This window comes from Podarcis vaucheri (genome assembly GCF_965113315.1).
Source record: "Podarcis vaucheri genome assembly, chromosome: 6".
Lineage (NCBI taxonomy): Eukaryota > Metazoa > Chordata > Lepidosauria > Squamata > Lacertidae > Podarcis > Podarcis vaucheri.
The window spans coordinates 87,033,027-87,056,624 of record NC_138764.1 but is presented as its reverse complement, the minus strand read 5'-3'; the positions used below and the strand labels follow the sequence as shown (position 1 = coordinate 87,056,624).

General features: G+C 43.7%; 1 protein-coding gene and 1 long non-coding RNA gene across 2 annotated transcripts in view; one reads left to right on the top strand and one right to left on the bottom strand.

Annotated features, from left to right (window-relative positions):
* The window catches only part of KCNB1 (potassium voltage-gated channel subfamily B member 1), a 195,293-nt gene extending 189,293 nt beyond the window's left edge, over positions 1-6,000 (top strand). The window contains exon 3 of the mRNA XM_082225952.1: positions 87-6,000. Within this exon, the coding sequence (XP_082082078.1) occupies positions 87-2,117 (2,031 nt within the window). The 3' untranslated portion in view covers positions 2,118-6,000. The remainder of the gene's footprint in view (positions 1-86) is intronic.
* Positions 6,001-11,856: 5,856 nt separating this feature from the next.
* LOC309534392 lies at positions 11,857-22,706 on the bottom strand. The gene is made up of 3 exons (XR_014220672.1): positions 22,553-22,706; positions 19,105-19,204; positions 11,857-16,600 (listed from the first exon to the last, which is right to left on the bottom strand). It is a non-coding gene; the product is annotated as an uncharacterized lncRNA (long non-coding RNA).
* Between the last annotated feature and the right edge of the window lie 892 nt (positions 22,707-23,598).

Below are 23,598 nucleotides of genomic sequence, written 5' to 3'. Positions count from 1 at the left end.
AGCGAGAGCAGGAAATGAAATGATTTTAACGATGCTAAATCATTACCCATTTCAGTGGCCCTAACCACTTTCTGTTTTCTTTGCAGATTTTGGCAATCATTTCCATCATGTTCATCGTCCTCTCTACAATTGCCTTGTCACTCAACACTCTTCCTGAGCTCCAAGGCACAGATGAATATGGAAATTCCACCGATAACCACCAGTTAGCCCATGTCGAGGCTGTGTGCATTGCATGGTTTACAATGGAATACCTCTTACGGTTCCTCTCCTCTCCTAAGAAATGGAAGTTTTTCAAAGGGCCACTGAATGCTATCGACTTGTTAGCCATCTTGCCATACTACGTCACCATCTTCCTCACAGAGTCAAACAAAAGTGTACTTCAGTTCCAGAACGTGCGGAGGGTCGTTCAGATATTCCGTATCATGAGGATACTCCGAATCCTCAAGCTAGCTCGGCACTCCACCGGTTTGCAATCCCTGGGATTTACGCTGAGGAGAAGCTACAATGAGCTTGGCTTGCTCATTTTGTTTCTGGCCATGGGGATTATGATATTTTCGAGCTTGGTGTTCTTTGCAGAAAAAGATGAGGAAGATACAAAATTCAAGAGCATCCCAGCATCCTTCTGGTGGGCAACCATAACTATGACAACAGTTGGCTATGGAGACATCTACCCTAAAACACTCTTAGGTAAGATCGTCGGTGGCTTGTGTTGCATTGCTGGTGTCTTAGTCATTGCCCTCCCTATACCAATCATTGTAAATAACTTCTCTGAGTTCTACAAAGAGCAGAAGAGGCAGGAAAAAGCCATCAAGCGCAGAGAAGCTCTTGAAAGAGCAAAAAGAAATGGGAGCATTGTGTCCATGAATATGAAGGATGCTTTTGCCCGTAGTATAGAACTGATGGACATAGTCGTTGAAAAAAAGGGAGAAAATGCAGGCAAAAAGGATAAAATTCAGGACAATCACTTATCCCCAAGCAAGTGGAAATGGGCCAAGAGATCTCTCTCCGAAACTAGCTCCAACAAATCTTTAGAGACAAAGGAACAAGGGTCGCCAGAAAAGGCTCGCTCATCTTCCAGTCCTCAGCATCTGAATGTTCAACAGCTGGAAGACATGTACAGCAAAATGGCGAAAGCTCAGTCCCAACCCAACCTCAACATGAAGGAGTCAGGTCAACCCAACAAGCAAAAGGAAGAATTAGAAATGGAAGCTATTCCTGGCCCTATGGTCCCTTTGCTGACCACTCGGGCAGATGGAATAATTGACATGAGGAGCATGTCAAGTATTGACAGTTATATAAGCTGTGCTACAGAATTTCCCGACTCCGGGAGATATTCCCATAGCCCATTAACTACGCTGCCTAACAAAGGTGGGATAAATCCACTTCAGGATCCATATAGGCCAGAGGGAAGCGGGTCCAAATTCATGGAGATAAAACCAAATCTAGAAAGCAGTCGTTGCTCTACATTTTTCATAGAGAGCCCCAAAAGTACCATAAAAGTCACCAATCCTCTAAAATTAAGATCCCTGAAGGTTAACTTTATGGAAGAGGATGCCATAGGACCAACAGCATCAAACGTCCTGAGAATATACCCAGATCCCCTCAAGAGCAAAGGAGCAACAGGAGTAGCTACAGATAGTTCTGGCCACTCTGATCGGTCTTTAATGAGTCCAGAAACCTCTATCTATACTACTGCAAGTACTCGAACACCCACAAAATCCCCCGAGAAGCAGGCAGCAATAGTTTTCAACTTCCACGATGCTGGGATACATAAATATATCGACGCCGACACTGATGATGAAGGTCAGTTGCTGTATGACTCAAGCCCTCCCAAAGCCCCACCAGGAAATCCAGCTCCCAAATACAGCATTACACATGGTGGCTATTTAAGGCAAAGGGATAGTGTTTATAGAACAGAGAAGAACCACTTAGAGACTGCTGCTTTACCCTCCTCACCCAAGCTAATTGGGCAAAATTGCCTTTATTCCATGGAAAGTATCACTGGAAGAACCCGTGGTAATCAGGAAACTATCAAACTAGAGAACCACATTTCACCCGAGGTTCACATATTACCGGGTGGAGGAGGACATGGTAACACACATGATCAAAAGATCTGACATGTAACCCAGAACTTTTGGTGAAAGCTGAAAAGGAATGCCTTTACACTCAACACACGAAGAAGAGCTTCTGCATGGCATGAACTTTTGACTGAAACAAGCCACCTGTTTTTTAAAAGCAAGAGGATGCCCTCAAGGTGGGCTCAGGAATAAGTCCTTCTCTGGATCCACTACAAAGTTACTGCCCACAGCCATCAACTGAAACAAAGATTGTGCATCTTGGTCATAATTTGATCTCCTTTCAACTTCCTTCATTGAAGTTAGTGTGACCAAATATTCCATTCACTTCCCCCCCCTTCTTTGATGGCTCTCTTATATGTGGCAGTATCAGCACCCGACACTGCAGTACCCCTTTAAAGGAGACCAAGGTGGCCAGAGTCAAATACTGGAAGAAATGGTTAGGTGTGGTAAGAATAATCAGTGATGCAACACTTTTTGCATGAGGGCAACTGTTTCAAACATCCCCAGCTATGCCTTCTTCTCTGAGGGATACGAGGTCTAAAGGTAACAGAATGGGCTGGATAAATTGCGGATTCAGTGAATTGAGAAATAAACTGTTTAAATTCTCTGTGTGTGCTTAATACTTCAAGATTCATTGAGACCTGAAGTTTTCTTTATAAAAAAAGTAACAGCAGGGTGAGTTGCACCACTTGTATCTAAATCCAAAACACCCCTTCAAAATTATAGCTAAGAATAGCACTTATTACTGCTCATAGTAACACCAAAACAGAGATCAGGAAAGCAGTTTTTAGAAAGGCAGTTTTCAAATGAAAAGACAATGGGAATGGATGTGTGAAGGAAGCATTGTTCTGCTCTTATGGGTGAGAGGGTTTGGTTGGTATTCTTAGAAGGGAGCAACCAAGATGTAGCTGACCCTTTTGTGTGTTGGGGGAAGGCTACTACCCAAAACCACAGCCATAATGTAAATGAAAGGACAGTGCAACCCCTGGAGATTCTGACCAAAGAATTAAGCTGGGAGTCCATACTGGCATTATGATCATCTCCAGCACAAAAGGGGCTAAAGTTAATAGTATGAAAAGGCATTAAATGTTGGCTCCCTGAATTATTTGCACATCCTTTCATGGCTTACACCTAATCTGTTATCCATGCCAGAAGAATCTTTCTGCCACATTTTGCACTTAAATAGCGCAGAATGAAAAGATATGCAAGTTTTAAAAACATAAATATGCAAAAATAGTAACAACAATCCTAAGCAATTAGCCGGATCCTCCTCTCATTTGGACTGGTTGTGAATCATAAGAGGCTCCCACTGGAGTTTCACAGGTGTGGTGTAAATGAGAAGAGAATCAAGTTTCAAATATTTTGTTTTTAAACTGGCCGTTTTAAAGAAAACCATAAATACCAGCTTGGATTTATAAGGTAGGCTGGTATATTAAATCTTGTATCATTTAGGTTTGCTGATATCAAAAGCACTTTATGTTGATTTTATTATTGCGTTTGACAAAGGTGGCGTAGAGAAGCAGAGAGAATGTATTTTTTTAAATAAAAAACAAACAAACAACCTAGCACTTTAAAACAAGCACTATCTTGATTTGTGCCTCGTCACATCTGTGATTTGTTACCCACCTGGTAACGAACTGCGATAACTGTGATGATAACACTTAATGTTGTGTCCATTGTTGCTGTAGTATATGTGTCATTGAAAGTTTGACTTCTCTTTCAGGGTACACAGTACTCTGATGTGGACTCAAAGTGTAGTCTAAGAGGTGGGCAGTAGGAGAAGAAACTTTAGGTTACTGCCTTCCCCCAAAAAAACACATGTGAAATAGACATGAACTAAACTTCGGAGCAATTTGGTAAAAGTAGTATAGAGAAATGTCATGTTCTTATTTTCTTCCTACAATAATAATATGGGTTTTGTTCAGTTTTCTAGGAAGATACCAAAATATTGCATATGGGCTATATGCAATATTTTCACTGGCCATATTCAAGGACTGAGGTTTAAAAACCTGGGAATAGTGCAGTTTTTTGGCCAATACATCAAATTAAGGTTGCTTCCATCTGGGTGTTTATTATGGGATGGGTGCTCCTCATGCATGCAGATTTTTCGCAGCATCCACATTACATTGCTGGCATCAAAAGTATTCTCTCCTGCCCCCGTATCATCTGGATTTAACCTTCCCCAGGCGAAACCCAAAACATTAAAAAAAACAACCTGTTGTCAGTGACCTGTGTGCAGTATCTGACTGGCCCATTTACAATATTAAGCCTCCATTTAACCTTTTAGGTTACTCCACAGTAACCTTTTTAGACATGGGTATTTTATCAGTGAAGTGCATTGCACCTACAGTGGTGCATAAACCACCTGCATGCTACAGGCCTCAAGGCTCAATTTTTCTGAAATGAAAAGCTGTCAGTAATATACTGCGCCCCTGAAAAAGACTACCCCACTATCTGGATATACGTGTTTCGTCAAAAAGATACGTTTCCAATGTCATATAGTCGTTGGTTGGTCATGACTGTCATTCTTGTCCATTCAAGCTGTACTGTACTCCTGCCTCTAATGCACACAGCGTGGATGGACAAAAGCAATAAGCGCATTGGGGTTGTCATTATCGCTTTGTTAAGTTAGACCTCTGGCTGGCACAATATTATATGTAGGTATGGAGATGTTGCACACTGGCTGAATTATTCAGTAATCCAGTACTGTAGGGATTACTGAATAATTTCCCAATATTTCCAGAGAGGCCTTACGGTTATGCTATTGTCCTATTCACTCACATGCGCATAAGACAGATCAAGATATGGATAAGCTCAAATTGTGTACAGTTTAGGCCAGTAAAAGTCGGATGAGCTCCTTTCCGTGCAAGAAGTCGCACAATCAGCAGCCAAAAATGCACCTCTACATTCAAAAGTCTCAACAGAATAGCATATTTGAAAAGAACACCCCCTACCCCAAGTTAGAAGTCCGTCTTTGTTCATTCAAAACTTGCATTAAGGGTGAGCACCGCAGTAATTCATACAATGTACTTAGAAGAGTTAAGTTGTAACAATCAAATAATTATTAGGAACTAATGATACAGCAAATGAGCTTTAAGCATATTATTGCAGTGATCCATTCTTAATTAAACTGACGATTAAGTGAGTTCCATTGAACTCGGGAAGCTTCCTTCATGTTTAGGGCTAGACTCTGGGAAAGATTATTTTAGGGATGAAAACCAATTGCTACAGAAAACTCCCATGTATTTTAAGTGAGGGGGTGTTAAATAGTTTCAACACTGGGATTGACAGGGAGGCAAGACCTAGACTGCTTATGTGCTTAAGCAAAGGCAAGTGAATTAGGTCATCTGCAAGTCAAACCCCTAAATTGTTTGTGTTAAAAGTCTGTCATGTCCATTATCAGCACAAATGTTTTAAATAAAAACAAATTCAGGGAAAAATTACTTTTTGATATATAAAAAGTATACAATGGTGATTTCCACATTGCATATTTTAGAGCTGATTCTTTCATGTAAAAAGTTTTCAGAGGAATTGTATTTTTCATATCCGAAAGCAAATGCGTTTGACTATAGCCATATAGAGAAAAAGTATTTAACAAATCGCTATTGGAAACGAGACATTTGAGTTCCTAGATGACAGTCACAAGAATTGCAGCATTTAAAAAACAAACCTGGAATATCAACTGGTGCAACTCTCCTTGTAACCAAAGGCCCTGTTATTGCCTTGCGTGGACATAGTGTGACACAAAACTATCATTCATCTAGCGCAAACTTCTTAAGTAGCATGTTACCGGGTCACTTTTGACAGCTTTGTTCAAAAGTATCATAAAGTATCTATCCTTTGAGTGTGAACCGCCAAAGTCCTATAGATTTCTTATAGAAAGAGAATAATTAAAGATGGGCATACACTATGCTCAAAAACATTTCTTTCTTCTGTTTGTGAAAGTGTTATTCTAGCTCACATTTTTTGCCCCGCAAAAAAACAAACCAACATGGCTCTCTGGGGCAAACCGCACTGCTGTGCAATGGCTTCTACACAAAACCATGGCAATGGTCCTGTACTCTTCTGTTCATTTCAGTGCAGCTTGCGCCGGAGAACCTAGGATTGTGTCCTATGACTAATTTAAATTAAATGATGCCTGACAATGAACTGCTTTGTACAAACTAAGTATAGATGTATGAGCACTGGGAAATCTACTCTGAACTTTTGAAAAGCATTTGGAAAGAAAGCAAAAATCCAAAAGAATTGGGGAAGGGTCTGCACTCATCACAAAAGGGAAAAGTAGTGGGTTTTGTGTGTTTTTAGGGGGACCACAATGCAGAAATCCATAAAGTATTGAAATAACGCCTCTGTACAATTTGCTTGTTTGTTAGATGCATAGCTGGCCCCTTCACTAGCTGAGCTTGCCAAGAGGAGGTAGAATGAGCAAACACTCTGTGTGGTAAACCAGTTGCTGTGGCCCTACAGTAAAACAAACAAGCAGGAGTCGCATTTGATATGTCTCTTGAAGGGCTGTCCCAATTCAGACTGCTGAAGAGAGAATGAAATCTTTTAAATTTCACTCTGTGAAAACACAAACATTCAAAACACCGGCTGCCTGAAATAGGCAGCTTCAGGTTTGAAGGGGCCTGGGACAAAGCATGCTCAGGTGAGCTCCCTCCTCTGTCATTGGGCTCTGCTGGCCTTCCCTAGTGGCAGCAATCAGAGCAGCACCAGGTGGCTGTTGCCCAGCCGCCATTTTGATTTCCCACAATGCCTTCAGCACACTGCACTGAGGCATGGTGGAAAATAAGTATGGTATCTAGACTAACTGCCGGGTCTTCGCTTAAAATGCTGGGCCAAAAAAATATTAAAGGAGGGTCAGGGCAAGCAACAGGCAGAGCTGGAAGCCCAGGAGCTGCCCAGGGGTGCTGGGTGCCCAGGAAATGGTACTGCCCAGCACACAAATATCAAGCAGAACTTGTTTTCTCGTTAAATCTTTTTTTCTAAAAGATACAGAGATGCATGAGAGAGAAAAAGAGAATCCAGCAAACAATAATGAGCATACAAGATGAGAGAAAGTGGAGTGTAGGTATCTACTTTGGAGACAGACCATTTGCTGGGATGGTGAGAAAAAAAAATTCCAGAGCAATAGCTCCTAAACTAACCATAGTTAAATGGTCCTCTTGACCCAATAAACTTTATTGGCAGAAAGTATTCACTCGGTGTTTGATCATCAGCACTTTCCTTTTTTTAAATCTTTGCCCATGAGCTATGCACCATGCAAATAAACAAACATATTACAGGGCAGAATTCGCCTAACAAGTCCCATGAGCAGACACTCTGCTCAAGGACTTCCATTTGCGCAACAGTGGTTTTCCCTCTCTCCTCCCCCCAAAATTGGCTCAGGTGGGTCAGCAGAACCCCCAGAACTGGTGCATAGAACTGTGTGCTGGGGGAGGAGAGGGAAATCATGCCATCTGACAAACCAAAATGGTTATGCAGATGGAATCATTAGATGAGTGTGACAGTGAATTCCTCCCGTCGTTTCTGCAGTTGGTGGGCCTTCCACCTTGTACCTGCCTCAATCTTTGTTTGCCTGCCCCATGATGGACAGCAAATGGGTTGAAAAGAACAAGTGCAGACCTTGCACTTAGCTGAGGGGCAACAATTCTCTCAGCTGCTAGCTTGCTTCTTCTTCTTTCCTTTAGCAAAAAAAGAAAATAGCCGTGTTTATGATTATGGTAGATTTCTCAGTGCCTTTTTTTCATAGAAACATCACCTAAGCACACTTCAGGAACATGAAGAGCATTGTCCTGTCCTACGGGTGGTCCACATTTTATGAAAGTCTTGAGAATCAATGATTGCAAAAGAAGAAAAAGATGACCCGCAGGATGCGTATTTCTTCCCCGAACAGACTGTGTGGCAAAGGGCCTGAGGAATTTCCCCCCCCCTGCATATATCACGTTGCATCCAAAGCAGTGTGACGTGTTACCTTAGCAACTATGGCTATCATAAACTGTAGCCTTCCCTTCCCTTTGCAGCTAATAAGGTACAAGATTTTCAAGCAAAGCAGTATTCTCTTCTGTAAAAAAAAAAAAAAGACTGTAATGTATTGATAATATTTGTACCTATTCTATATTTATGTCTTGACAGAATGACGACTGGTACTAACTTGTGATTCGTATGACGGGGGTATTTCAAGCTCATGTGGAGGTTACTAAAGCCGCATTCTCTCAACTGATACATTCCACATGACATTTGGTAGATCAGAACACTCTTCCAAAGCACCCATGCCATGTCATTGGTACAATCGCCACACAAAGCAACAATAGCAGTGGGTATTTTGTGGCATGGCTAAAACACTAATATATGTGAACGTGGATTCACACAGCCTGTTCACATGCCGGTTATCACATGATGGGCTTATAGTATGTCAAGCTTTGCTCCACCATGGGAGTGCTAAATCAGAGGCACTCTTACTTGCTTCCACAGCTGCCAGCTCCCCAATGCGTTCCAACAGGCAACTGGACAAAAATCCAGCTACAGTATCAGCATTTAAGGGAGAAAATTAACATATCCCTCCTGCATCGTGATGATGAGGGATGCTGCAGCTGTGGACGTCCTCTTCCCCTATCTCACTACTGAGCTGCCTAACAACCTCTGTCTGTCAACTAGCCTTAACAGTACTCATCTTCTCAAGAGCCCTTCTTAAAGGGGATAGATGACATGGTGCCCTTTGGGTGTTGCTGGACTTGAGGCACAGGGAGAAATTGGATTTGACTCACATTTAAAAGCCAATCTACAAAATTCACACTTTCCGAGAAAATATGTAACACTAAAAGGCTGGTGAAATTCAAGATTGGAAAAATGAGAAACAACACCGACAGAGCCATCCATTCCCAATTGGGCCACAACTCCTAGCCTCCCTGACCATTAGCTTTTCTGGCAAGGGCTCATGGGAGTTGTAGTCCAAAAACCTCTAGAGGGCACCATGTTGACTCCCCATGAGCTAGCCAAACTGAGGCTCCTACTTACCCATTAAAGTTACCCTCAGTGTGCTGTTCCATGAAGAGGGTCCCTTATAAATTGTTGTGTTTGGACACGATTTTCTTGTTTAAAGCTCCATGGACCGTCCAAGAGGAGCAATTCCATCAAACTGCCCATTATATGGGACTTTCACTCATCCCATTTCTTAAAAAAGCAGGGTTGTGGGCATCCACTCTCAATGAACTGAGAGCACAGAGGTTTCAGAGTCACTCTTTCCCTTTGTCAAATTTCCCCGTACGACCAATCATGAATTCCCCTTAGATGGTAACCAAAACAAAGCAAAAGTAGTCATGGAGGTTGCTTTATAAACAACCTGTCAGGGAGAATATGGCTTTAATAAAGTTCTGGTTGAAAGTACAGCTGTTTGCTGTTCCTCCAGTTTGCCATTGTGTTGGCTCTGTAAGTAGTGCTGAGGGGAAAGTCGGGCGACTTTCATGCATTCCAGAGTAGTCTATTTTTCTGTTCCGATAAAAAAAAAAACCAGGGTGGGGGTGGGGAATGATATATAAATATATGACTGTATTTTTAGCAAATTTATAATAGGGCAATCAAGTCAAAATTCTTCTTTTGTATTACAGAATAATATATTAGAGTCTCTATTGTCAACGATTTCCATAGTTGACCTTCTTATTTCATTTTGCGTGTGTGTCCGTTCTAAAGGAATGTTACAGTATTTTCCCACTGAACTGTGATGACTGCAAAAAAGGTCGCGGAGTCCAACGTTGTCGTGTTTTGATATTCTCCTTAATCTGTCAGATGTTTCAAAAGTGCAAATCGGAGTTAGCGTGAAGATTTCCTCCTTCTGTGGGAGTGTGTGTATGTTTGCGCGGGCCAGTCAGAATGGCTCAGACTCTGATCTAAGTGGAACGCAGACATGTAATCCGTTAACTTCATACTTTGACCTCCGTGAGGTCCCTTCCAGATGTACATCAGTTATAATAAGATTAAAACCAATCAGAGTGCATGGATTACGTAATGGGCTCAATCCTTTGGCCAGGATAAGTGGCCAGTTGAGAAGATCTTATCCACCGCATGTTTTGTGTGCAAAAAAAGTGGGTGATCCAAGAGTCCAGACCAGCCTTTCCCAGCCTTGTGCTATCCAGATGTTCCCATCAGCGCCAGCCAACGCAGGCGGGAGCTGAAATCTAGAGGGCACAAAGGTTGAGGAAGCCTGGTCCAGATAATTCAGAATTCCCCTCCCCTTGAGAGCAGGAACTGGTGCTGGTGTGGTTGGGAAAGAGCACTCTGCACACCTTCAGAAGCACAGCATTTACCAGGCAGTGTGAAACCATAATTAAAACACAGTCCCAGCAAAGACAAGATACACAGAAACAAAAAGGCTTCCCTCACAGCCAGGCATAAGCTTATCTGTGCCAGCTTCACAGCACCGCACATCCTCCCAGGAAGCATAAACCTGCCTGCTAGCCTCCAGTGCGATTCCTCCTGCAGAGACCAGTGGGAAAGACGCTTGCCAACTTTTGAGTGGAAGCTGCGCTCTGGTGCCTGTAACAGCTGCCTGGCACTCGGAAATTTAGCAAGTGGCGTCTTCTCGATTGCTTCATCTCCGTGCCAAATAAAAAAGAAAGAAAGCTGTTGAAGGCACAGGAGGCAACGGAGCCCGTGTGGTGTAATGGTTAGCGTGCCTGGGAGACTAGAGTTCGAATCCCCACTCAATAAATAAGTGGCAGGCACAGGAAACAGGGAAGTAGATTCCACTTAATGCAAAAGACAGAACTTTGGTTTAAGGGAAGGGGTTTTGCAGAGGGGAAAGAGCGGGCATGGATGCTTCAGTCACCTGCTCCCTGCACTTCTGCGCTGCAGGCTTCCGTATTTCCTCCTTTTCAAATGTAATCTTACATTAAGCAAAAGGGCTGTAGCGCTTTGCATGCAAAAGGTCCCAGTTTCAATCATCATGTAGGGCTGCAGAGGGATGGCACTCTGTCTAAAACCCTAGAGAGTCACTGCTGTTAGTGTAGAGTCCACAAACAATACTAAGCTAGATGGACATGATAAAAGGCAGCTTCCCACATCCCTTATCGCCACACTTACTAGGTAATGAGACCAAGGGCCCTGCCTTCATTTGCATCTGGTTACTCTATTCTTTGCATAGACTAGAGGGATTTGCCCAAGTATAAACTGAGCAAAGAATCCACAATTTGTTCCAATTAGGATCTGACATTGCTTAGATGTGCTGGGATATGTAATCAAGCAGCTGCTGTAGGCCAGGAATAGCTAGCATGGCATCCGCCAGATGTTGTGGACTACAACTCCCATCATCCCTCACCACTGGCCATACTGGCTGGCACTGATGTGAATTGGTGCCCCAAATGCCTGAAGGCTGCCACTTTGGTTACCTCTGTTATATATATATATATAGCATGTGGCCAGATTTGTTTGTTTGTTTTTTCTGTTCCTTTATAATAAAGAGCTGATTCCATTGCATCAACAGAATCACACGGTGTGGAAATTTATTATATAGGCCTCCAGCTCTGACAAGCAAAGGCTCCGACATGCTCTAACATGAAACCTTGTGTTATATGGAACTTTCATAAAAGTAATTGAATAATGGGAAGAGCTGGTGCCAGATATCTAGCAGTCTGAAGAAATAGCCAATGGTTAGATAGATGATAGATAGATAGATGATAGATAGATAGATAGATAGATAGATAGATAGATAGATAGATGATAGAGATAGATAGATAGATAGATAGATAGATAGATGATAGATAGATAGATAGATAGATAGATGATAGATAGATAGATAGATATAGATCGATAGATATAGATAGATTTGCAGTATATGCAACAAGATGTGAACCTGTGACTGCCTTGTGCTGCAAAATACCATTTTACCACATTAAGCCTTTAATAGCTCAAATGGACATGTTTGTCCCAAATGTCAGCTGGTCCTCCGATTATCCAGTTTAGGAACCTTTTACGCAGGTACAAGTAGTGAAATGCATTCATTAGGATGGGCAGGATGTATGTATACTACATCTCCCATCATCCCTGATTAATAGCCATGCTGGCTATGAGAAACTGGGAGAAACCAAAATCGGTATATTCTCCCAGCCCTAAAGGCCTGGATATTCTTCTGTAAATTTCACAACCCACAGAAGTTCCAGCTGGTGGAAGTGAGGCCATCTAGTGGGCTGGTAGGTGGGTTTTGCCCTGGTTGTAATGGGGTCCCCATCTTAAGTGATTTATTTCCTGTCCCAAAGAGAAGCCAATGGCATTCCGCTATGTGGGAGAAAGCAAAGAGCTATGCAACATGGACTCATTGGGTATGTAATTTCAATCCCAGGCATCTCCAGCTAAAAGGGGCCGTGTAGCAGGTGATGGGATAGACTTTTCTGCCAGAGGTCCTGGGGAGCCAGTGCCAGACAGAAAAAGCCACACTAGATGGACAAATAGCTTTATCTGGTATAAGCAGTAGTGCACAGAATGGTGCTATCCTGACTTCCTGACAGGTGAGTCACTGCTGCTTACCAGGAGGGAGAAGGGCAAGCTAGCAAGGTTGGTGCAGTGCAAATGCACCAGCAGAGTCAATCCACTGTTGCTGCCAATGTGTTTGCACTACACCACCACTTTGCCCCTCTCCTTGCCAGTAAGCAGCAGTAATTCAGCTATCAGGAGGTCTGCCCCACCATGCTGGCTGCTACTGGGTCTAAGGCACCTTCTGTGCTCCTCTAAAAAAGCACTGCGCACTCACTCACACAGGTTCTCTGCAGAAATTACAAAGCTGCAACTGGCGAATTTAAGAATCTGCCCATGATGCAACCAAGAAAAAATAGTTCAAGAGTTGTTGGCCAGCCCTCTTCTAAGGCAAAGAACTTAATAGAAGAGCACTGTTTTACCTTAGGCTAAAATGCTTGTGCCACATAGCCCTACAGCCAATGGAAAGCTACACCTTTGGTATGGCCTTTGGACGCTGTCCAACTTTGGAAACTTGGCTGCTGGAGAAACAGAAGAGATTATACTAGGGATGAACCTGAGTTTTAAAAAGTGCTCATTTACTACAAATGCAGGGAAGTTAAGAACATTCATTCTAGTCCACAACAGCTCCAGGAGCAGGCAACACGGTGGAGTGGAGTGACCTCCCTGCTGCTTACCAGGAGGGTGAGGGGTAAGGCAGTGGGGAGGGTGGTTCAGTGCTAATGCACTGGCAGGAACATCAAATTGGTTCTGTTGATATGTTTGCACTGCAACAACCTTGCCACTGCATCACCTTTTCTGCTCCCCAGTAAGCAGCAATGACTTGGCTGCTGGAAGGTCATTTATGCACCTCTGCTTCCCCACACAATCCAGTACTCCACAGCTAATAGGGGGCATTCCTTATTCCAGAACACAGTAGCCTTCCCCAAATTGTACAGAAAAGAAGCCAGATCTCCACAGTAAGCCAAAAGTCGGGTACAGCACAATCTTACACCTGCCTACTCTGAGGTATCTCTCTTTCGAGTTCAATGGGGATTACACTTAGTAAAGTGATATGGGAGTCTAGCTATGACCCCCATATACTCTGCTCTAAGCTCCCTGGAGAAAGAATAGGATACAAAGGCAATAAGTACACAATAAAGGCCTATTTCCATTTCATCGGCATCCAGTTTTGAAAAAGACCTGCCTTTGTCCAAGAGAGGAAATTTAGATCAAGTGAAAAACAGCTTTTCTTGAATCAGCTGTTGGGGGGGGAATGTTTTCAATTATTGATTGATCCATTGACACTCTCATCTCACTCTTATTTCTTGGATACCAGTGTAGCCCTTCTTCTACCCTCTCCTCTCAATTTTAAAATATAGTAACAAAATGGAGGGGGGCTATAAATAAATAAGTTATAAAGTGAATAGTCTGTTTGGTTAGAGCAGGTGTTGGGAACCTTTGACCTTCCAGGTGATGTTCGAGTCCAGCTCCTCTTAGCACCAGCCAGCATGGCCAATAGCAGCAATGATGGGTGTTGTAGTTCAGTAACATCTGAAGGATCCCCCTGCCATTCCTGCCGAGTCAGGGTCTTTCTCTAATTAAAAGGTGCATGTTCTTCTCAGCATTAAGCAGGAAATCCCCAAAACTGGGCTTCCAGAGGCAAGAATCTAAGCTACTGTTTTCTGACCTGATGTTCATTGTTGAATCAAATGCTCCTGATCAAACTTCCACATCACCCCTTATTTTATTTTCTCTACTATATTTCTAGGCCTCCCTTCAGCCACAGTTCCCAAGGTGGAACTCAGGGCTCACCCACAATTATTTTTTTGCCCTGCGCTTTTTGGGCAGAGATCTGTGCTTTAAAACTCCATGGCTGAACACCGTTGTTTTTTTCCTCCAGAGCTTTCCCCATGAAAACCCGCTCTTTAAAGCTCAGTCGACACAAACAGGAGTCTGTGAGTCAACCGTTGAATGTTCACGCACAATACGCACACATCTGTGAACAGGCCTTCAGACAGTCCTTCCCAACTGGGATTTAAGTTTCTGCCTTGTGGTCCTGAGTCATTGAACAGTATTTTAGTTCTGGTTATTTTCCTTGCATGCTTCCTCTTCTTCCCCTCATTTCCTGTCCCCACCTCCTTTGCTTCAGAAATACTTGTCTCAATGTGACATTCTTAGCCGCTGAGGCCAGATAGCCAGTGTTTTTGGCCACAGAGAGCTGCATTTAAATATATATATATATTTCTATTACGCCAGGAAACTTGTTAGGAGTCTTTGCCTGTTTATTTTTGTGTATCTACAGAGTTGCTTCTCACCTTCTCTTTGCTCTGCCTTCTGTGAACTTTTCAGCCATGGAAACACAACCGCAACATCAAAAGAACTATTCCCCCCCCCCAAAAAAAATGAGCAACTAACTTTTCCCCAGATTAAATAATTACTACAACAAAAGTCCTGCTTGATCGTTAATCCTGTAAATACATCCTTCAAAGTGACGCACTACTAGTATTTCCCTCTGTGGCGTAATGGGTCATTGTGTCTGGCTGTTAACCAGAAGGTTGGTGGTTCGAGCCCACCCAGGGATGGCTGTGGGTAGGATTCCTGCATTGCAGGGGCTGGACTAGATGTCCCTTGGGGTACCTTTCAGTGCTACAATTTTATGATTCTGGTACATCTCTGCGTAGGAGAAGGGTACAGGCAATAGCACGACATTCATTGTATGCAGAAGAGCCAAGGCTCTTGGCATTTCAGGGAGGGCTAGGAAAGACCCCAGAGAACTGCTGTCAGTTCACATTAACAATACAGAACAAGATAGACCACTGCTGGATTCAGTAAAAGGTAGGCCCCTTTGCTTCTAGGGTTGCACAGGCATACTGCAGTGAGTGCATTCGGTACAGCAGAATGAAAATAATTCAACGTAGCCTGCTTGGAAAGCACAGGCCTCTGCTATTTCAGGTACCTGAAGCAGCTTTTATTTAGGATGGGACTGCTAGCCAAGACCATGGTGGAATCTACACACATATAAAAATGTTCTAAAATGCTTTTTTTTAAAGCATTTTTTAAAAATACATTGAATTTTCCATAAGGCTCACCATCGCCATCTAGAGTCACATTGTATATTGCACTTAAAACGTTTTATTTGCAGCTGTATAGCTGAGTCCCATGTAAGCAGAGCTCCATGAAGAGAATGACTGGCAAGGCGACATGAGCCTAGAAAAGCCATAGAATAGCAAGACTTTTTGGTGAACCTGGCTGGCAGCGTGCTTCACTCTCACTTGCAATATCCACCCATGCAATGCAGTCTTACTTGAGCACCGGCTACTTCTGAGGCATCAAGGGATCTCAAAGGCAGAAATGTTGGAATCGCTTGCACAGCGGGTCCAGAGTGGCCTTGTTGCTGTTAAGGTCCTTGCTCACCACCCCATTCTTGCTTTCAGTGGTGTGTTTCATTAGGTCTCTCCCCCCTGCCTGCCATGTTAGGGCAGAGTCAACAGGCCCCAAATGGCATCACTAGAAGCAGCCAAATGGCTGGCATCGTTGTGCAATTTTCACACTCTTTTAGAGACTGCAGGTGTGGTTGTGACAAGCGTAGCTGAGCGGATGGTTTGTTTAAAGGGACAGGGGTTTTAAAAAGCAGCCTTCAGAACAGAATTATAATGGGAAACTGCATCATGAGATTATAGATTTTAAGGGGATTAAAAGGGGGAAAGGGGGGGATTTAAAAAAAGAAAAGAAATGCAGTTTGGGATCTTTACCTTGTAGAATGTACACTCTAGCTCATTGCAGAAAGCAACAAATCTAACCCAGGAGCTGGATTTGTGCATCAGCTGATATACAACAGCAACTGGTCTGCTAAATTGTATATGGATTCTTTGCATTCATGGCCCATACTCTCAAGACTCAATGCATCAAGACATTTCACCATTTGAGCATTAACAATTCCCATATGTTTGGGAGGAACAAGGATTCCATTAGCCATAAACTAGTGCACTTAAGAGTCTTACTTTTTTAAATATTTATTTTTGGTAGCTTTAATTTAATCCTTACTTGTTGAAGTTTATTGACCTCTCCAATTGTTTCTGTAAAAGAAAAAGAAAAAGACTTTTAAACGTGTCTTTATATGCATGTGGTGGTATGAAACTGTGATCATTGTGTGACATTCAAAAACTGTACTGTCTTGTAAAAATACGTCCAAATGTCTACAGATTTTAAAAGCAATGGACCCTTCCTCCAGATTGTAGAAATAAATAAAAAGGTATTGTTAAAACTGAGCAGTGAATATTTAGTATGTGCACTTATTTCCATTTAGATTTAACTATTTCTATAGTAACTTGCCGTGATGGCTCAGAGCTGGTAATAAGAGTCATCGAAAATGGCTTTTTGTACCCAATGCTTGAAGTGTATAAAATGAGACTAAAAGAACAGGCAAATAGCACCTGCTTATGAGAGAGAGGGGGGTACTTTAATTCATGTGAGTGATTGTCAGTTGAAATTCGTGAGCATTCAAGTGGGCTCAGGATGCAGGATGTGATTTTGTGCATGACGAACAATGCAGGGGAAATAAATGCTTTAGAGCCAAACTACATGTTATGATAAACAGGGTTTTGTAAATAAAAAATAAAAAGGTATTTAAGCTTAACACTTTTATTTTAATAAAAAGGAGCCAAGAATGGACTATGAGTGCATGGCAGTTTTCTTCCAAAACTCTCCCTAGTTCTTATTTGTCCGCAAAGATGTGAGCAAATTACAGCCACACGGAGGAATTTTCAGCAAGAAGCCGATTAATGCCCCAGTCCATACAGAATAGGACAACAGAATTGTAGAATTGGAAGGGGAACATGAGAGTCATCTAGTCCAACTCCCTGCAATGAAGGGATTGTTTTGCCCACCATGGCAAAATGCTGCTTTTTCTTTGAAATAAAACTGATTATGTTAATCAAACTTTTTAAACTACATATGACAAAATATGCAGGAGGCAGAGGCAAGATGAGGCTACAGCTTACCACACCTGGGGTGACAAAAAGGCAAGCCTACCTAGTTCATAAAGGTAAAGGTAAAGGTGCCCCTGACAGTTAAGTCCAGTTGCAGACGACTCTGGGGTTGCAGCGCTCATCTCGCTCTATAGGCCGAGGGAGCCAGTGTACAGCTTCTGGGTCATGTGGCCAGCATGACTAAGCAGCTTCTGGAGAACCAGAGCAGCGCATGGAAACGCTGTTTACCTTCCCGCCAGAGTGGTACCTATTTATCTACTTGAACTTGACGTGCTTTCGAACTGCTAGGTGGGCAGGAGCTGGGACTGAACAATAGGAGCTCACCCCATCATGGGGATTCAAACCACCGACCTTCTGATCAGCAAGCCCTAGGTTCAGTAGCTTAGACCACAGTGCCACCCACGTCCCTTACTTAGTTCATACTTTCCAAAATTATACACAAACTGAACTCGACCACCCTTCAAAATACAAACATCTCTGAATTTGGCAGTGTAGTTCCCCAAACAAGTAATCTGCACAAATATAGTAAAGTGAGTCTAAAGGAGAGCCAGCGCACCCCGTTTCGCCGCTTGAGGCAACACAGGAAATGCCGCCCTGGCCCCCCCACCTCCACCAGTCGTGGAGAAGCAATACCAGCATTGGTACCCATTTCTGGCAAGATCTCATGAGATTTCTCTCGTGCTCTGTGAGATCTCACAAGGTTTTGGCAAGATATAGGCACTGATGCAGTACTCCTTCTCTGCCACCAGCAGAAGTAGCGAGTGGGGCATCCACAATGGCACCGCCTCAAGGGTTTCTGCTGCCTGAGGCAGCTGCTTCAAATTGCCTCCTGGGTGGACTGAGCCAGGTCTATAAAGATGCATATAATCATCATAGAAATAGCATACAAAACTGCATTGTATATAAGGAAATTTCAATTGCAAAATACTGAGTATTAATAATGTTAATAATTTTATTATTTATACCCCGCCCATCTGGCTGGGTTTCCCAATTAGACAAAGTTATGTATAAAAAGGGGCATATTTGGGGGAAATCACACACACACACACACAATGTGAGAAAGCAAAAAATTCAGATTTGCCCAATCCCTAGAGTCAGCTCAGGTCCCCAGCTGTGGGCTGAATGTGAAGTCACCATTAAGCACTGAGTGTATTATTAAAATCCTTCCTCATTGGATCTTCAGGCCTCCTTGCTGAATATCTCATTCAGATTTTCCTGCAGGCTGTAGGAACATCTCAACAAGGGGCGGGGGGATCATTATAGACCTCACTAGGCAGACATTAAAGCATCCGATTGAAATTGCATGCTTCTCTAGCTTTCATGATTTGCTCCAGCTCAATTTTTAAATGAATCAGGACTCCTTTGCTCACTTTTTTATTATTTCTAGCTGGAATTATTCTAATGCTCCGGAGCTTTCAAAGAAATTTCAGAATGTGACGTGGTTACCAAAGAAATACTAACTTTACCCAATCAACTTGCATGCCACCATTATTTTAAGATGCGGTGATAGCCTCCTGGGCCAAACTGAAGCCCCTGCTAAGGTAGAACTGCAGTGATCAAAGTGATAACTAAGCAGTGATAACTGCTCTTACCTAGATTGATCTGCAGTCTCGAAACTGGGTGAGAGTGTGGCCTGGGGCTTCAGTCTGAATATTTTAAACTGCTGTTGGGTCCGGGTTGCAGCTCACTGTCCTGCGGGCACACAAAAAGAGTTTAACTTGAGTTTTCCTCCCTCTGATGACTTCTCTCTCTACAGATAGTTAGCTTCCTGGAGGGCAATGTTGCAGATCCCGTCTCCAGACGGCAGCTTCATTGCTGCCTACCAGGATGGTGTGGGGAAAGGGAAAGATGGTGGACAACTTGGGGCTGTGTGCACACACCACCAGTGAGAGGCCTGGACTGGCTATGCCAGACTGCCTGCGCAGTCCTGACCTTGCCATTGCCTCTCTGCCTACACCATCAAGGTAAGAGGGGCAGCTCCATTAGGCCAGCTGCTCCTGATTTGCTTCATTTTGGCCACTGGCTCTTGAGAAATGGATTGCCAGCTCACCAAGCAGGGGCAGTTCAACGTGTTTGCTGACTGGGGCAAAACGGGAACATGCTGCCCCATCCCACAGCTGCCCTGCCACCGCAGCAGGGTGACCACAGGGGAACTGCTTTTTGGGCTTCTGCCACCCAAGGCAGCTGCCTCACCCTGCCTCATGGGTGGGCCGGCGCTGTCACCAAGTCATTCACTTCTCAGCCTGGGACTCAGCTATACAGCTGCAAATAAAACGTTTTAAGTGTGTTGTAAAGTACAATATACAAATGTGACACTAGATGGCAACAGTCAGCTATGGGAAATTCCACATATTTTTCAAAACATTTTAAAAAGCATTTTTACAGCATTTTTGATGTGTGTGTATATTCCACCCTAGTGTTTTTCTCTCAATAGCTCTGCACTTTCAGCCAACAACAAAGAAGAAGAGCACTTACACAACGCTCCCCCAGATTGGTTTAGTTGTGAGGTCATCTGGGGTGTCCTCAGGTAAATTGCTCTCTAGAAAGCCAAGCCACATTCACAAGAAATTGGCCAATATAGAGTTAGGTCATGGGTACATCTAGGACAGGATTGCCTTCACAAACTGGAAGTAGGTCTCCAAAACTCTTTTCATCCAGGGAATTTTCCCATCACTTCCTGGACATACCACCAAGGACTGAACCTAGGTACATTTGCATGGAAAGCAGGAGGAGGAGGAGGAGTTTTGACTTGATATTCCTCCCACCTTTCACTCCCCCTAAGGAGTCTCAAAGTAGCTAACATTCTCCTTTCCCTTCCTCCCCCACAACAAACACTCTGTGAGGTGAGTGAGGCTGAGAGATTTCAGAGAAGTGTGACTAGCCCAAGGTTACCCAGCAGCTGCATGTGGAGGAGCAGGGAAGCGAACCCAGTTCACCAGATTACGAGTCCATCGCTCTTAACCACTACACCACACTGGCTCTACCACACTCTATCACAACTGCGCTAGTGCCTTCTTCCTCAAAAGGAGGACACTGTCTCCCTCCAAAGGCCAATCAATGACAATGTTTACAACAAACTTTTCAATAGGCAGCCTACTGTTCCCTAACTCAGCTTTCATGGCACTTTAGAATTCCTTCCCAGTATGCAACTAGAGTTTTCTAGAAGCTGGAATTGCAGGTAATAACCGTGTTTCTGCCCAGAACCAGATGACTCCAGCATGAAGTCTGAGGGCACTTTAAAGCAGTAAATTTGTTCCCAGTCATCCCAAGCCCCAGCAGCTCTCCAGCAACAAACCCTCTGCAAATTTGAGAAGGGACATATCTCAGTCCTCTGGCTTCCTCCTAGCAACTCTGAGCAAGGATGTAGAACAGTTTCCTCACCAGCTGTTTCCATTCCCTTTGGAATGAAGCATGGTAAGTCTTTCACGCATGCTCCATCATCTCAAGGGCTACTCAAGTGGCCCTCAACAGCAGTTAGTGTCAACAGGCCTAGGATCAGAAGAAAAGTATGGTCAGGCACCTGCCAAGACTCCTAGGGCTCAGAAAGGCCCATCATTGACCTGACCCTGCCAACCCATCAGAACCAAGGTCCAGCATTGCATTTTGGGTAACTGAACATGGCATGCAGCTGTTGCAGATCAGAGCCAGGCACCTCTGTGGTTAGAGAAATCTATCCATGAAGGACATTCGAACGCAAAGTTTTCCTGAACCCTCATCTCCCTATATTTGGAATTAGACAGATGTGCAAAATAAGAGACACCAGCAACCCCTCAACCCTTTGTAAAATACAGACATATTTACAGTGCAATCCTGTGCATGTCTACTCAGAAGTAGGTCCCACTTTGTTCAATGAGACTTAGTCCCACAGCTAAGTGTGTATAGGACTGCAGCCTTACATGTTTTTCTCTTGCTCCCTCTTTCTCTTTATAAATAAAACCATATGAAACTTAAGTCCAAGAGTTTATCAGAGCTTTAAATCAGTGCCACCCTCAGGAAAATGGCAGTAGTTGAACTCTTGTGCATAGGGCTGGCTCAACCCATTTTGCTGCCTGAGGCTCGGGACAATGTGACAACCTTCCTGCTTCTACAAACAGAAGCAACCAGACTGATGCTGCTTACCCATCATACACTGCTCCACCAGCAAGTCCTGGGAACTGCAGTTTACCCCCTCACAGAGCTGTAATTCCCAGTATCCTTAACTACAGGGACGCGGGTGGCGCTGTGGGTAAAACCTCGGCGCCTAGGACTTGCCGATCGCATGGTCGGCGGTTCGAATCCCTGCGGCGGGGTGAGCTCCCGTCGTTCAGTCCCAGCTCCTGCCCACCTAGCAGTTCGAAAGCACCCTTAAGTGCAAGTAGATAAATAGGGACCGCTTTATAGCGGGAAGGTAAACGGCGTTTCCGTGTGCTGCTCTGGTGCCGGTTCGCCAGAGCAGCTTCGTCACGCTGGCCACATGACCCGGAAGTGTCTGCGGACAGCGCTGGCTCCCGGCCTCTAGAGTGAGATGAGCGCACAACCCTAGAGTCTGGCAAGACTGGCCCGTACGGGCAGGGGTACCTTATCCTTAACTAGGGTTGCCATATGTCTGGAATTTCCTCAACATATCCAGAATACTGCTGTCTCTAGCAGTGTCTGGGTGGAAATCCGGACACCCATGTCAGCAGTGTCAGTTTTTGGAGATTTTCGTTAAAAATAGCTCAAAAACTTCAACTTGGGCGGGGGTTTGCTTTGTTCTCAAGGACACATTCCAGCCAGGCACACCAGGACCAGTGAGGGGTGTGACCTGGGGGCAGATAGAAAGACACATTTGGCCCACAGGACTGAGGTCCCCACTCTTGATTTTAAGAAATAAACCTGCCTATGTAAATGCAGTCTGTTATTCTCTTACTCTGTGGCTGTAAGTGAGTCATAGTAAAAGGCACCTTGGCTTGGAGAAATGTTATTGCTGCTCCGCCTCAGGCAGCAAAGTGTCTCGAGCCAGTCCTGTTGCTTCTTCCGAAGACTTACAGAAATATTTTTAGTTCCCAGGTAATGCCTTACCTTAACGTCAGAGCTAACAAGCTCTATCTCAGAGGACACTGTGTCAGGAGACAGCAGCTGTAAAAGTCCTATGACTCCACAAATCTCTCAACTGCAGAATTATTGGCTGGATGTTTCTCGTTTCCAGAAGAAGCTCCTTATTTAAATACAGATTGTTCCGTGCTAAATGTTTGGTCATAATTACAGGCCTGTGAAAATTTGTCAGCTGCCATTAACGTATAAGGCTGTGTATACACTATACCTTTAAAGCACATTCAAAGCTCATTTCCCCACTCAGAGATTTTTGGGCACTGTAGTTCACTCCTATTGCCTTGTTTTCCACATTTAAGCAACTGAGACTAGAGGCCAATGACCCCCTTCTTTCATTCCTTCCTCGCTCATTTCAGTAAGATAATTATGCCAATGCATACAAACAGTGACTAAATAGGATCTTGGAAATGGAAGCTATAATGCTTAGCGGGGGAACATCAAGCCTGACAATCAGTGCAGAAGTGAATGAAGCCTCCCCAAGTCCGTGTGGCTCTGTGCCACCTCCTAATCATGAGTTATTACAGGAGCAGAGAGAAAGATCAGCACATATGGTAATGAAAAAACTACCATGTCTTGGCAGCTTCAGGCGATGTCTGTAGAGAAAGCGCCAATTTAATAGGAGCATACTTTTGTTATGGTACCTCTGGCACTGGCCTTAGCCTGATATTACTGCATTTGTTATGCATTGCTTTGCGATAATGCTGGTAAGGTCGTGCATTTGAAATGTAATAGGGATTCAAAGCCTGGCACTAGGCTGACCAGACCAAAGATTGCTAGGCAAGGAGCCATTTTGACTGTGGGAGGGACTCTGGGCAGTACAGCGCACTTGTGCCAACTTGCACTGACTTTACTCTTTGACAAGGTTGGCTACAGGTTTCAGGGGTCCTTAGGTAGGTGTTAAGTTGTGGGTGAACATATCAGACAACACAACGATTCTTCAAACAGCTCTTGTTTATTCACAGGCCAGAACTGAACTGAAGGGTTCAGCCAGCTTGCTTATATAGAGCTCCACTACA